At 40.9% G+C, this 15287-nt stretch overlaps 2 protein-coding genes across 2 annotated transcripts; one reads left to right on the top strand and one right to left on the bottom strand.

The window, feature by feature from the left end:
* Window positions 1-1286: 1286 nt before the first annotated feature.
* On the bottom strand, window positions 1287-6722 carry zc3hc1 (zinc finger, C3HC-type containing 1). Its single transcript, XM_034075132.2, has 10 exons — window positions 6541-6722; window positions 4971-5073; window positions 4631-4781; window positions 4439-4522; window positions 4188-4315; window positions 3862-4001; window positions 3389-3659; window positions 3052-3255; window positions 2355-2567; window positions 1287-2199 (listed from the first exon to the last, which is right to left on the bottom strand). The coding sequence occupies exons 1-10, from the start codon at window positions 6672-6674 to the stop codon at window positions 2128-2130; spliced, it is 1500 nt and encodes a 499-aa protein (XP_033931023.1). The 5' UTR covers window positions 6675-6722; the 3' UTR covers window positions 1287-2127.
* A 1601-nt stretch (window positions 6723-8323) lies between these two features.
* On the top strand, window positions 8324-14358 carry klhdc10 (kelch domain containing 10). Its single transcript, XM_034075067.1, has 9 exons — window positions 8324-8549; window positions 10519-10740; window positions 10832-10986; window positions 11094-11242; window positions 11335-11419; window positions 11579-11645; window positions 11725-11772; window positions 11919-12058; window positions 12469-14358. The coding sequence occupies exons 1-9, from the start codon at window positions 8459-8461 to the stop codon at window positions 12676-12678; spliced, it is 1167 nt and encodes a 388-aa protein (XP_033930958.1). The 5' UTR covers window positions 8324-8458; the 3' UTR covers window positions 12679-14358.
* Window positions 14359-15287: the final 929 nt, after the last annotated feature.

Here is a 15287-nt window from a genome sequence, read left to right as displayed (position 1 = left end):
CGCGGACTACGTCATATATCTGCGACAGACGTCACCATAAATGGCTATGTTTGTAGTTTTCTTTAGAAACCTTTAGTTTTATATTTTACATTTTTAATGTGCTATTTGACACAATTTACACTTTGATTTTATATTTAGGGAATAAACCATTTATTTAGAAATATAATGACAGAAGAAACTTCACTATGAAGACATTCTTTACTGGCTTTGTCTGTTGTTTTGCCTGTCTTCCATGTTCTAAGGTAAAAGACACAATGGCTGGATTTATAACTCAACATGTCTTAAGTTGACACAGCTGGAAATCATTTACAGAAAACCCTTCCACAACTTGCAGTTGTGTTGCATACAGATGTTTGAACCTAATTTTAGAAACAAAACTTAAATCAGATCATTTCAATCAGACTTAGCTGGACATATATAGTAACACAAGACACAAATGAGGGGAATGTTTACAAGAGCGCAACCTACACAGTATGTGCTGTCAACCCCACACAGCAATGTGAATGAACAGCTCTTTGAGATGACACACTCTTAAGACTCTTGGTTCAAGAACGCCATGTACCAAAATTGAAGCAACATGTCCAAGACCAGACCAGTGGCTAAAAGTTCAGGAGAAAAACTCTAATTAAAAGGTTTACAACTACAGTTTGGCAAGAACCAGACAATAAACAAGCCTTCTCTTTTCACCCGGGACTTTGGAAAGAAGGGTGTGAAAGATTATAGGACACAGAAAAAAACAGTGTCAGTGTAAACCGACACTTAATGCCTTCTCCGTGACTATACTTCATTAGATGGTACTAAGAGTTCAGGCTGCTGGCATGCAAACACCAACTGTACATTTGGTGCTGAAAGCAGGCTGTCCTCCATCGACCTGGCTTAGGACAAAGCTTAAACCCGGCCGTACCACACACTGAGGTTACTCTGACATTCATTTTCATGAATAGCTAAAGCTATACCATTGCTCCAAGTGAGTAGCCTCATTATATCTTCTTTAATAACAGACATCCTTTTCTCTTGTAATCACAAATGATGCCGTGAAGTCTGCCTTTGTGTTAATGTGTTCCCTTCACAGCAAATGTTTTGAGTTTACAGGCATCAAAATGTCTGCCAGTGAGTGAGTGAGTGCTGAAAGGCTTCAGATAGCAGTAAATGGTACAGATAAGATAACAAATAAAGTCTCATCCCATCGCCGTCTGAATGCGTTTTCCTTGTTTTTGCAATATAATATTTCATGGAATCCTCACTAATCCTTTCTTTTGATACAATGTCAGAGGACCACACTGTAGCAAACTTTCAGAAGAGCAATTTATTAAAACCCTTTTAGGAAACTCTACATTGATAAAGCACATGCAAGACAGAGAAAACGGCTTTTTGAATGAGATGTCACAGGAAGGCCAAAAGGAAGTAGTCATCCTGTATGCACACGGTTGCGCTTGCCCTCAGTGATAAGGATTGATGTAATGAAAACAAACATTTCACAATATCAAAAAAGGATTGTTCTTTCCAAATGAGAACTTATATCCACATTACTTTTCACAACGGCACACACACAAAAAGTACTTCCTCCGTTTTTTTGCTAATCTGAGGTTAAAAACTGACCACTCCTCCAATGCCTCAACATACATTGAAGGTAAACATTGCCTTTCCAGTGACAAGCCATGTGGCCTTTCCTCACGATAAGGATTTCTCACCTTGTATTCCTGACTCATGATGTCATGAAGGACTGCTGAATCAGACTTCATGGGAGGTTAATGGTGCTCGCCTCGTTTCTGGTTAATATGTACGTTGTCTATCGTCTATAACTTGAGGGCTTCTTGTGTATCCACGACACAAGGCCTATAGAAGCCCCAATTACTGCACATCTCAATTTTCATGAATCAGGATTTAAAGCCTAACAGGCATCCTTCACATATCTCACTGATCACAGAGAAGACAATCATTGATTTGTTTGGAAACACATTCATCTTCCTTCCCCCCCCCCAAGACATACTTTGACTGTAAACACGACTTTAAGGGATGGCATACATTGATATGATATGACACTCCTGTCATTGGACTCTGTTCCACAAAATAAGGGCCGGTCAGTTCATCAATTCAGTGTTGAAATGCTGTCTGTATGGAAACAGTCTACTGAGACGGGGAGGAGGCCTGCCACTGACGAAATATAGCAAACACCCTTTTAGACTTATCTCGAGGGCCCTGGGAGAGAAAAGAGAAGATAGAAAAACGTTAGATAATGTCTAAACCACAGTTAAATAGAGAAGTGGTAACTGGAGAAAAAAAAACATGAAGTCTGTGCATCATTTTCATGCCATGTGGTCTTTTCTGCAGGCTGGGTTGATTATTCGACTTGCCTGTCCTGGGCTGCCTCCTGTTGGGTTGGAGTTTTTCTTCATCGGCATGAGTAGATCGAGAGCAGCCTTCCAGCCCTGCTGATGCATCACAGAGTCTCCATCCAGAAAGGGGACCACACCTGGGTCTACATTCTCCTTTCCCGCAGAGACCCAGGGACACCAGTCTCTGTGCTGAGCCAGGGGGTCAAAAGTATTCTTGGGCAGGAGATCATCCTGGAAAAAGAAGGTTGTTTTGTAACAGCCAATTCATGTGAGTAATACAAAACACTCGTTTCAAATCTAACCATGTTGAGGATTATATTATTATCATCAAAATTGAGATCAGAATTGTATCTCCTGATGCTAAGGGAACTAATGTTTGGATAAACCTCAAGCACCTATGCTCTCCTTGTTACCGTTTGAAAAACTCTGCTTGCAAACCAGGTGTTTTTGACAGTATATGTCTCCTAATAATTATGTCTGCCCCTTTCTACCTGTGCACAACAAATTACTATCGTTGTCTCTTGCAGATGCTTCCTATAAAGAAACTAGGAGCACTTACTGTGATGTAAACAGATCTCCTTGCTAATGTACATGGGTCTAAAGTGAGATTGCATAGAATTAAGATTTGAAAATGACCAGGCAGCAAGTTGGCCCTGTGCCAAAAGAAAACTGCACAAAAGCAAGGTGTGAAATCAGCAATAATGTTAGTTCTTACAGGACCACCAACTGATGACAGGCACAGGCGTTTGGGAGGGGGCCGGGGGCTGGCAGGGCCCTCAGCTCCAGGGCCCTCCCCCTGTGATCTGCCGCGGGTCGCAGTCCTTTTGCCCCGGCCCAGAGGACTTTGCAGCTCTTCCACAGGGCTGGGTGAGTCTCTGCTTCGGGCTCGCAAAGACACAGGGGAGGTAGTTCCCTCACCCTGTAACAAAAACCAAAGCATTTTTTTAAAGTGCATTTCACTTGTCATTGTTATACACCAAATTGTAGTTCTGCTTTGAGTGAATATATGAGCTAAGCTAGGTTAGCCTGTCAAGCCCCTGCTTAAAGCTTGCCTGGTCAGATCGGGTTAAGTCCTGGCTCCTCAGCTTCATACGAGCTGGAGGGGTGGATGAGGCAGAAGTGGGCTGGTCCCCCTGGCCCTCAGGCAGGGCCACGGCAGCAGTAACTGTAGTTGGAGTAGAGGGGGTAGAGGGCCCTACAGTGTGTGTTGAAACATCTACATCGCATAGCGTTCCCTCCATCTGGAAGAAGTTCCACAAGCCCACCTTGCGCATACAGTACGAGCATCTGAGGATAGGCAGGTTCATCGCGTGCAGGGCCGGGCTAAAATAAAAATTCAGGGCTCAGAAATCTTAAATCAGGTTTACTGAATGACCTCACCTCTCCTTTCATTGTAGCTAGTACATGAAGATACATTTGACACTGGAACTGTGCTTTTTTCGTTCTATGTCCGGTGTCTAATTTGTGTGTACTATAAAAAGGTAATGCGTTAGTGTTAGGTGTATTGAACAGTCCAGCATCTCACCTTGCAGACCAGCCACAGAGAGAAACAATGCATGCAGCCACCTGGATAGCCAAGGGTTCAGAACATGGAGAATCTCTCTTTCTTTTGTGTTCATCCTCGATCAGCTGCAGTATAACACTGATGACCTCCTCTGTCAAAGACTACAAAGGAAGCAAGGGATATTAATGACACGTGAGCAACTGAAAAGGCCATTTTTTTCAGTTGTTTTAACAATTAACTTGACAGTCCTTTCCATTATCTCCTGGAAGAGTTCTTAAGGAAAGCCATTTCTGTACTTATTTATAGTGAGTGCATTCAGTATCCAAAAGTCTCTTCTCCTAACTCACCATAGACTTCAGCTGCTCCGGCTTCATGGCAGGCAGCTGCTGTGCGAGCATACAGGCGCTCTGGAAGCGCTCTAAGAAGGCGGTGAGAAGTGCTGACGGTTCACACGCTGGAACCAGCCAGAAACTCTCTGAAAAACATCCACAATAACCTTGACCATCATGCAGATACCTCAGGGTAAATTCAGCTGAAATGACACGTGTATGCTATTGATTATTTTTGTAAGTATGCCATTGAAGAGGCCGGCTCCTACCTGGGCTGGGAAAGTCAGGCCAGGGGCAAAACTTCTCATGCTGCGACTGAAGCTGCCTCGAAATCTCCGCAATGCGGGATCCATCTATTAAGACACAAAGAGAGATGCTTGACCTTTCTTTTTTTTTGCAGACATCAGGGTTACCTTGCCAAAATGAAATTTGCCCTCGTGTTTTCTGTAACTTTTACTCACATTTTTCAAAGTCTAAAGTTGGTTGTAGTGTTGCACAGAGGAATGCCTGGCAGCTGGAGCACTTGAGCATATCGCAGCCGACGTTGATCCAGCCATATCGGGCGCATATGAGAGGGGACAGAGTGCGGGGTTTGCCTGCCCATTTCAAACAGTGCCATGCTAAGGAAACCTTATCACATTCATTAATACTCTAACTTAGCTAAACAAGGATCATATCATTTCAATAGATGTGATATTTCAAAATCAAACTAAACATCAACCTGAGCCATCTTTACTGATCACATGAGATACAGAAAGGCCTGGGTGCATCATACTGGGTTTACATTGAGTAAAAGGATATTGAATATGACTCCACTCTCGAGAAAAAGGCCTCTTTGTTCGTTGTCTCACAAGGTGCTTGAGTGTCGCTGTTTACTTCTAGAACTTTCCCATTTTCTTGTTTACTGAAATTCACACGAAGAGAAAAACAGAACTTCAGTTTCCACACACTTGTTAAATATTCAGAAACATTTTGTATTGAATATGAGAATATTTGTAAGATTGCCCATTTCTTCTAATAAACGTGCTTGTTCAGCTGGACTGTAATGCTTACTGCAGGCCTACTGTGTGCAATTAAACAAATACAAGTGAATTGCTGGGGATAGTAATGTTCAGGAAACAGGCAGCAAACTAGCAGCAACAAGCATTTATCATTTCACTAGAGGAAAACAGCTTAATTCTACCCCGGTGCTTACAACAAACTGTCTGCTATACTAATGCCAGTGTTTCCCCTACCATTGTCTTGGAGGGGTGCTGCGCCCCGCCAACGGAGCCCCGCGCCCCCCCCCCCCCCTGAAGTTCAAGGTGTTTAAATATATTTAAAAAATATATATATATATTATAGCACCAAATTGCAACTAATCTATATCTACTGTCACTTTTCACATTGAACATGTGCTCTTTTATTAAATAAACTAAACGCTTTCATTTTAAGTTGTGAATGTAGTGTTTTTGACCCTAATAACCACTGATGCGTTAATCAATAACAATAATCCATAGCTCCTCTCTCTGCTCCAGAGGATTTAATATATATATATATTCCAATGCAAATGGTGTAAACTTGTAATTTTACTTGAGTATTTTAATTTATTTGCTACTGTGTACTTCTACCCCACTACAATTCACAGATAAATCATGTACTTTTACGCCACTACATATATTACTTACTTTACAGATTTGGATTAATGACGTGGAATATAATCAAGTCATAAATCAGACTTTAGTTCCACCTGGAGTAAATCCACAAGCTACAGTACCTGCAGTATACAAAGTCATTCAAACAAGCTGCACCTTTACCAGCTTTGAGAACACTTGATCAATGATCAATCATTATAAAACATATCATATATATTATTCTGAAATGGACCAATCTGCAAGAGTACTTTTAATTTAGTACATTTGGATTATACTTGTGTACCCTTACTTGAGTAACATTTTGATTGCAGGACTTTTAATTGTAACAAAGTATTCCTACACTCTGGTACTTCTACTTTAGTACCAGGTCCGAGTACTACTCCCACCTATGATATAAGGCAAACTAATGGAGGACCATGCTAGACTAGAACTTTGTGTTCCCACCCCCTTTATCTGGAACATGCACGGCAGCGATAGCACAATGACTACTATAACAAATCAGTCCGGAAAATTGACTAAATAACAACTGCAATCATGAATACAAATGGTGATCGAACTCGTATTGCTGGCGTACAAGATTCCATTATCTGTAGACCTGTGCCTCCTCGCATTCCGCTGAGTGAAGGCGGCGAAAGCAGCAGAGAAAGCTAGGTGGCTAGCCAAATTAGCTCATGTCAACTTGCTCTTCGGCCTCTTTAAATCAAACAAAGGAGCGCGCGACTGCTCCAAACACCCACCTGTTAGACCCGACCTGTGCCGGAGACACTCCTGCATTAAGAAGTGCTCGGACTTTCTCTGGAGATGCAAAAGAAGACTTTCGTTGATTAGTGTTGCCGAAGCGATCCCCACGACTGCCGCTGAGAGTCGCCATGATCGGCTCTGTGGTCCCCGGGAAAATAAGACCTGAAACCAATCGTTCCGCTTTGAAAGACCCCGAACACAGCACGAGCCTGAGCCCCCCGAACTGCCTGACTCTTCACTGACCAGACTTATTTATTATTCAATTAAGGAGGTGTTTCTAAGTGTGTCAAAATGTCCTTTTTGAGTATTTATTAAAGACTATAACATCCCTGTTGTGCAATATTACTGTATGCAATATTACTAATATTATGCAATATTACTGTGTGCAATATTACTATAATGCATTAATATAGATGCAATATATATTATATATGTATATATACCGCTTCATAATTAGTATTATTATGATTACTGGCTGCTGTCCCTGCTTAGACAATTCAACTTCTGTAATAAATATGTCAAAAACTGTGCAATATATACTTTCACTTGTAATACTATCACCTGGCTGCTATCAGACTATTTGATACATGGTAGGCTACACTTGTTTTGTTTTTTTAAATACTGGTACTGGATGTGTAATTTCAATTGTTATCGATAATATTTTATGCATGCTTCTTAATAAATATTTAGCTATGTTTGGCTCTTTACTTTGCTGTAACAACGTAAACTTTCAGTTTGTGGGACGAATAAAGGTATTCTGATTCTGATGTGAAATAGGACCTTTGGTTGCAGGAAACCATATGTCCAAATATGTTTTATTTGACAGGGGAGAATGAATGACTTTATTAAAGGCAGCATAAATTAAATCTATATTATTTTGTATTTATTTAGGGAATAACCTACTACTAACTTCAGAATCACCTCTAACAAGCTGGTGAGGGAACTGGATGTGATGTTACAGATGCCACTAAACTGCATTCCTAATGGGCACGGCCTACATTCAGTCTGGACGTCATGTGCCTATTCCTGCTTTGTATGGAGTGAACAAAGTATACTCCACCTCATCTGCAGATTTTTAAATCAATGTTGGCAAAAACATAAATAACGCACGCACATGCTTTATTTGCAATTGTTGACATGCCACCGGTTTCCTTTTTTCTTTTGGTAATCCAGTTCCATCCAACAGGGCAGAACACCTGTCCATCTATCATAGGAAAAATACATAGACATATCCTATGGAGGGCACTGTTTAGTCATTTTGAACAGACAGACCCCAACTCAAGTGAAAGGTGACTGTGGAGTCAGAGGTCTATTTGGACATTAGTGGATATCTGAAAATATTGTTTTCTCAGATATAGAGATTATTTAAACTTCATTTTATGATTTTATTTTGTTCAGGGTATCTACTAAAATGTAGTTCTTTAAGGTCATGTGCATGGTAATATTTCTAAGGATTTAGGGAGTTTAATTGAAGATGTGTTTACATAAAATGAAATAGGCTAACTAGATGAACCCATAACGTTACACTATAACACTTCTTACCTGGAGAATTTTTGACTCAACGTTGTATTCTTCTAAATACTGCCTTCAGCTCTGCTAAGTGAGAAACTTTCCCCAAGATTAATCATCTCCAGCGTCTGAGGTCCATGCACCGCACTTGTTGGACAGAGAGAAAACTACCTGTTGTTGTTGTGGAGACCGACCGCTGACACGCGCAGCCCCGCCCATCTCTAAAGACGCCACGTCCCAATAACAAGCCCTCTGATTGGTCAGGTGCCTCACGGCCAGGGGGTAACATTTGTGAATGGCTTCATAGTGACTGAGACGTGAAACGATTTATAATGTTTTATCAGCACTTTATGTTGTTTTTATTTGATGTGAAGTTCTCCAGGACTGGATTATAACGGGGAGAAGATGTCGCACGCTGAAGGAGCTCGCACGCGAGACCAGCTGAATAAATTCGAGAAGCTGACACACAGGCCGCCCCACGGGGAGACGTTAGCAGGTCGGTCAACAACATTAGCTACACATGCTAACGACAGGTTAAACCTCAACCATGGCACATTTTGCCTGTCAAATTCAAAATGTGAGACTGAGATCATCTGCTCCACATAATATGTCACCTTTACATGTAAATAATTCAGACGTTGCCCTTACTGATGACATTGCTAAACTCAAGTTAAGTAAGCTAAGTTCAAGCTAGCAACATTCAGCTATTCTGTATCTTAAATAGCCTTTTACACACCATGTCCAAGATAATACGTGTTACTTAATGGATTAAAAAGGGTTATCATAGTGTTTAATTATTGGTAAAACACTATATTTGACCGACACGGTCCACTAAGTAGCAATATGTCCCGCAACACAGTCAACGAGTATTAGCTAGGTTTACAGATCTGCACACACCTCAATGCTTTGAGGCTGTGTTTTTAGATGAGTCAGGGCTGTGAATCGTTACTGGGTAATACGTATTAATAACAAGAATAATCATTATCTCCAGAAAATCATTGGTTTTAAGTAGCACAGTAGTAGTTTAAGTAGTACATTTACTCAAGTACTATACTTATTACAATTTTGAGGTTCTTGTACTTTAATTGAGTATTTCCATTTGATGTCACTTTGTACTTCTGCTCCACTACAATTTAGAGGTAGATCATGTTGTACTTTTACTCCACTACCTTTATGTAGTACCTTTAGTTACTTTGCAGATATAGATAAACAATATTATCAACGCTTAAATAACAATTTAGTTACACCTAGATACAATTCACATGCTGCTACCCAGCAGTACATTAAATAATTACAATTACTACTCAAAGGACATGCATGGTTTTGATGATCCATGATGTGTGGGCAAAGCCAGGAAGGATCAACTACTTTGAGAGTCTTTTGATTTCTATTATTTTCAATTTGACTGTTATTAGATGTATATGTTGGGAAGATATTTAGTACACATCCTGGTCCTAGTCTCTATTCTGATGTGCGTGTCACAGATACAGTTTGACACTCGGCAAGGTCAGTCATACCTAGGGTCCAGCAACATAGTACACAGTCCAAATCAGGTATCTCTGATTGATATTGACAAGCAGCTGCAACAAATATTAAATGACGTGAAATACTTAGTCACCATAAACTGCCACATGTACAGTATAATGTATTGTTTTGCTTTTCTTTGATAATATGAATTCAACTAACTGATTACTATGGTTGGGCAATAATTGTATATGATTATTAATTGTCTTTCTATGGATTGTGATACATTCATATTTTGATTGGCATTATAACAAGCACATACTAAGTCAAAATATTTACCAGAAAACATGCCGTTTTGTGAGATGTATTGTATCAAGATATGAAATGACCTAGGTTATTAGTTTTTACAGAGTAGCAGTTCTAACAGACCTCTAACCACTGACACATGTGGCCCAAAGGAGCAGCCTTTCCCCCCCTCTGCCTTCGAGCTACGTTGGTGGAGGTTTGTGCTCGTCTCACATGTCAGAAGTGAATGAAACACTAACTCTAGGTATGTAGTCACGTATAGCTGTCTGAACACTTAGCTGTTTATTTTGAACAGTTGTGCTTAAGATTTCTGAACAGATTTCGCTCTAGAGTTTGTTGTCTTTTGGACAAAACCATCTGCCAATCAAATGTAATGTAATGATAGAAGTGTTGCAGTTAATCATGGTCTGCTGCGATTCAGGAATATTTTATTAGGTTTCAGACATAAATAAGAAAACTAAGTATAACTTTTGTTGTGTTAAATTTGTATCTGTGCTTTCGAACATGCCTCCACTAAACATTCCTCTGGTCATTTTATGTTATTTAGTTAGTGCAAATAGAGATATTAACTCAGTCAAACTAACTTGTATTTCAGTTTTTTCCTCGTATCTTTTTGTGCGGATGTTTAGCCAACTGTGTGGTACCTCTGTCACGATGCTCTCTCTCCTCATTAAAATATGTTCCTCCCTCTCCAGGCCACCGTACTCCCCCTGCCCGCAGTGGGCATCGCTGTGTTGCCGACAACACAAACCTTTATGTGTTTGGAGGGTACAACCCCGACTACGATGAGTCAGGAGGCTCAGAGAATGAAGACTACCCCCTGTTCAGGGAGCTGTGGAGGTACCACTTTGCCACGGGCTGCTGGCAGCAGATCCAAACAGACGGCTATATGCCAACAGAGCTGGCGTCCATGTCAGGTGAAACATTGTTTGAACATTACACAAAGACAATCAAGTTTTCTGTTGCAAAATGTTTAAAATTGAGATTGGTGTTCCTGTGTGGCTTTAGCTGTTTTGCACGGAAACAACCTCCTGGTGTTTGGCGGCACCGGGATCCCCTTTGGTGAAAATAATGGCAATGACGTCCATGTTTGTAACGTGAAGTACAAGCGGTGGTCACTGCTCAACTGTCGGGGAAAGAAGCCCAACAGAATATATGGACAGGTAACCTCATAAATCACCCTGCCATGTGATTGACTCTGGTTCAAATTAAAAGTAGGGATTTGAAATATTGTAGAGACTGACGTTTGTTTATATCTTTCCTTCTTCAGGCAATGGTTATTATAAATGGCTTTCTGTACGTATTTGGAGGGACAACGGGCTACATCTACAGCACAGACCTGCACAGGCTGGACCTGACCACCAGGGAGTGGATTCATCTCAAGCCCAACAACCCTCCAGACGACCTGCCTGAGGAACGGTAAGTCTACATGACCCCTGAATGTGCAGAAGGATCAAACATAGCTAGAGATGGAAGTAAATCTCCATGACACACTGTTGCATTTGTTACAGGTACAGGCATGAAATAGCACATGACGGACAGAGGATCTACATTCTAGGAGGAGGAACTTCCTGGACATCTTACCCTCTGGACAAGGTACAACATCAATAAGGGTATAACTTACCAAACACATTTCACTGTGTGCCAGCCAGAATTCAAAATGCTTATCACTGTTTATGTTACCATTTCATTTTGTACACAAATCCATGTTTACACTCCCTTTGCCTCACAGTAATTATTGTGTCTGTTTAATAGATACATGCTTACAATCTGGAGACCAATTCCTGGGAGGAGATTACAACTAAACCTCACGACAAAATAGGTCTGTATTCCGTACCATAAACTGAGCCCGTTTGTGTTCTCTCACAAAGCCATTCTAAAAGTGTCTGTGCTTCTGACAGGGTATCCTGCTCCCAGGAGATGCCATAGCTGTGTACAAATTCGAAACGGTGAGCAGCTCTGCAACCAACATCATCTTATAAAAATCCTACTTCTGTTATTCCGCCATCATCCTGACATTTGATATCACATCCGCGTATGTGTAAATGTTTTGGTAGTACAACAGTGTCTGAGAGTTCTTTTTTCTCTGTTGTAGATGTATTTATCTGTGGAGGCTACAACGGGGAATTGATATTATCTGATCTGTGGAAGATCAACCTGCAGACTTTCGAGTGGAGTAAACTACCAGCAGTGATGCCTGAGCCCGCCTACTTCCACTGTGCTGCTGTCACTCCAGTTAGTACACCAGTCTTTAGTCTACGCATTCATGTTCAAATAATGAGCCGCAGATTGAGGGGAACTCGGTTACTCAATCCTCTTCATTTAGACGAAGTGGGATACATGTTGATAAAAGTAATGTTAGCCATGAAATTCCTTTAAATTCTGAGAACAAATCCCTTAATGTTAGTCAAACTTCCTACTAGATAAAGTATTTTAAGTTCTGTAATCAAAGCAAAATGCGGGGAAATGTGAGTGACTGAGAAATACTGTACTTTCTATCAGATGGTATTTAATGAACCTATATTTAAACTTTTTCAAAACGAACTGAAATAATTGTCAGTCACACTCCAAAGGGGCATCTCCGAACCTAAAGGTATTATCTCTAGATATATATCTGAATACAATATTTCTCCTTCCCTCCCTAGGCTGGCTGTATGTACATCCACGGTGGTGTGGTGAACATCCATGAGAACAAGAGAACTGGCTCTCTGTTTAAGATCTGGCTGGCTGGGCCCAGCCTGCTGGAGCTCTGCTGGGAGAAGCTCCTCAAGTCCTTTCCCCATCTGACTTCACTACCCACAATGCAGCTGCTCAACCTGGGCCTCACACAGGAACTTATTGAACGCTTGAAATAGGCCGCACATTAGAGGACGGACAAATAAATGGACAGACTGGGAGGAGACGAGGTCGGACAGAGCACAGAATTGGATTCAGAGCTAAATTCTGGGGAAATGCCCGCTCCTTCCCCCGCCTAACGTAGCCCCGCCTTAAAACCAAAAACAATCGGATGCCTTTTTTTTGTTCTTATTTCTTTCGCAGTTTTAGTGATAATAAAGAAAATAAATATGGAATGTTTAATGGATTTTACGCCATCCCCCCAGCCACCACGGTTCCTTATATGATGCCTTTGGGTCAAGCTAAACATGAAATCCTGCTCCTCATCCTCCAACCTGTGACACCCGGATTATCTTGCCACGTCTTGTCTTCAACGACTGCCCCCCCCCCATTATAAAACAAATCTGCCTACTCTAGTACTTTTAAGAATTCTGTGCAAAGGACGAATGCATGTGTATTTATTTGAAGGACTAAATCAGTTTTCCTGGGGGTCTTCTCGTCACCCGGTGTCGCTGTTTGCACTTTGTCTTATATACTTGTGGACATTTTCCTCTTTTTTTTTTATGGATCTTGTAAGCAGCTCCCCTTCAGTCAACAAGTGGCAGCCAGTGGTTTTGCTAAAGACCATGCCAATGTTTAGCCAATTTAATTCAAATCTCATGTATGATTTTCATTTCGGTTGATGTTTTGTTTTAGGTTTTTTAATGTGTTTGCAACCTACCAGGCAGCCTTTTTATTTGTTATATCTTTATGGTATGAACATCTATTAAAACCAGTGGTTGTCTAAAGGGAAGGAAAAACATTTATTTTGATTTTAAAGTTAAGGTATGCCTTGGAGATGGTCATGGTCAAGATGTTGTAAGTTAGGAACACTGTATGCTCTTAGTTTGTGAAAGGGTGAATGCAGGGTTTGCCGATGTCTGAGCCTTGTGTTTCCGGATCTCTCCATCATACAGCCTAGAATTTCACCCCGTTTCCTTGCAGCTCTCATTTATAAACCAAACCATGCAACACATCACTGTGAATTTGGTGCTCTTTAAACTTAATTCTAAATGCTTTTATCAAATAAAGACTTAACTCTGTTGATACTGTTTTGCACAAGGAGTTGATTTAGAAGCAGGCTCATTAACATGTTATACTGCAGTGCCTTTTTCAAACTTGAATGAGGCTGAAATATTGGCAGTAAAAGATCTGTGTAGGCATGCAATGGTTTGTTAAAAAGTTAGTGAACATTGAAACGATGGTCATTTACATAAAATCACTCTTTGTGAAAAATATTTTGTATCCTGTTTAAAGGATGCAGAGGCTTTGAGCTGTTAATGGCCAGAGCTAGTAGACTTCAGGATGCATCACATTGGGCCTGTCAAGTGACTGAGTTCATTACAGTTGCTATGGTTAACTCATGATTTGATCAGATGCCAAATGATGTTGCAACTTGAACAAAGTGATGAGTGCTAAGATTTAAGGAGAGGCCCAGGATGAGACGTTTGATCTGCCTGCTCTTTCCCTCGCCCTTTATTTTCCTTCTGCATAACTCACTGCTCTGTGCATGATGTCATGACCTGCTTTTTTTTATAAACATCAAACCTTTACTTTAGGAAATAGCTTTAAAGGTGACCACTAAAATGTTGTACAGTAGGCTTGTGTGAATGTTGTGTTGGAGTACTGTCAATAAAAGGTTCTGTGAATAGCTCTCTGAACCTCGGTTCCCGTTGCTTCACTAAACATGAGAAATATGTTGTTCTAGGTTTTGCACGAGTTAATGTTGCCATGTCCAGCCATAGAAAACATATTTAAGCTATAACAGGCATGTCCTGTTATGTGGACATTAGGGGTGTAACGGTATCCGTCCCGTACCGTCACGGTTCGGCACATGCAGTCAAACGGCGAATACGCCTTTTTTTACGAGTGGGAAAAAAGTCTGTCACTCAGGGCAGTATTACACTATTTATAATCCAGGGGGCGGTATTGCGCCTAAAAGCCAGCCGCCCGTAAATAACAAATGAAGAACATGAACAAAACGAACACAATACATGAAGAAGAACAGTTAGCTATGGCGAGTTCACACAACACACAGGAGCTAGAAGACCCACCTGCTTCTTTTAAACCAGCTGTGTGGGAACATGTCGGGTTCCCTGTGGATTACAACAATGATGGGGTGCGAGTTGTGGATCGGACGAGGACGGTGTGTCGGCGTTGTTCTACAGCGGTGCGATATGCTGGTGGTAACACGTCAAACATGCTCAATCACATCTGAGTCAGACCCCAGCGAGAGCGTTTTCTCGACGACAGGTGACATAGTTACCGCCAACAGATCTGCCCTCACTTCTGACAACGTAGACTAACTCATCTTTCTGAAGAACAACTTAAATAGAGTAAAGCTTTAGTACCTTTATGTAGACATAATGGCCTCACACACTCACAAGTTAATTACACATGTTAGACATTGCCCCTAAAGGCACAGATTTTATTTTCTTATTATTTATTTTAATATTTTCAAGACATTCTTTTTAGTTGTTCAGCTTATTTAACCTTTTTGTTTGACATCAGCCATTATAAATAATATGGCCATCTGAGTGTGTGTGTGTGTGTGTGTGTGTGTGTGTGTTACTGTTTGTAGTTTGTTTTT

Source organism: Pseudochaenichthys georgianus, chromosome 23 (assembly GCF_902827115.2).
Source record: "Pseudochaenichthys georgianus chromosome 23, fPseGeo1.2, whole genome shotgun sequence".
Taxonomy (NCBI): domain Eukaryota; kingdom Metazoa; phylum Chordata; class Actinopteri; order Perciformes; family Channichthyidae; genus Pseudochaenichthys; species Pseudochaenichthys georgianus.
This window is presented reverse-complemented; position numbering and strand designations above follow the sequence as displayed.

Bases quoted from the DNA above. Each gene is read 5' to 3' on its own strand.
- zc3hc1 (XM_034075132.2), bottom strand. From the start codon at position 6,674: ATGGCGACTCTCAGCGGCAGTCGTGGGGATCGCTTCGGCAACACTAAT. The intron at 4,523-4,630 runs GTGAGTAAAAGT...GTGTCTTAATAG, and splicing joins AACTTTAGACTTTGAAAAAT to ATGGATCCCGCATTGCGGAG. The intron at 3,660-3,861 runs GTGAGATGCTGG...TTTTTATTTTAG, and splicing joins CTCTGTGGCTGGTCTGCAAG to CCCGGCCCTGCACGCGATGA.
- klhdc10 (XM_034075067.1), top strand. From the start codon at position 8,459: ATGTCGCACGCTGAAGGAGCTCGCACGCGAGACCAGCTGAATAAATTC. The intron at 11,243-11,334 runs GTAAGTCTACAT...CATTTGTTACAG, and splicing joins GACGACCTGCCTGAGGAACG to GTACAGGCATGAAATAGCAC. The intron at 11,773-11,918 runs GTGAGCAGCTCT...TCTCTGTTGTAG, and splicing joins CTGTGTACAAATTCGAAACG to ATGTATTTATCTGTGGAGGC.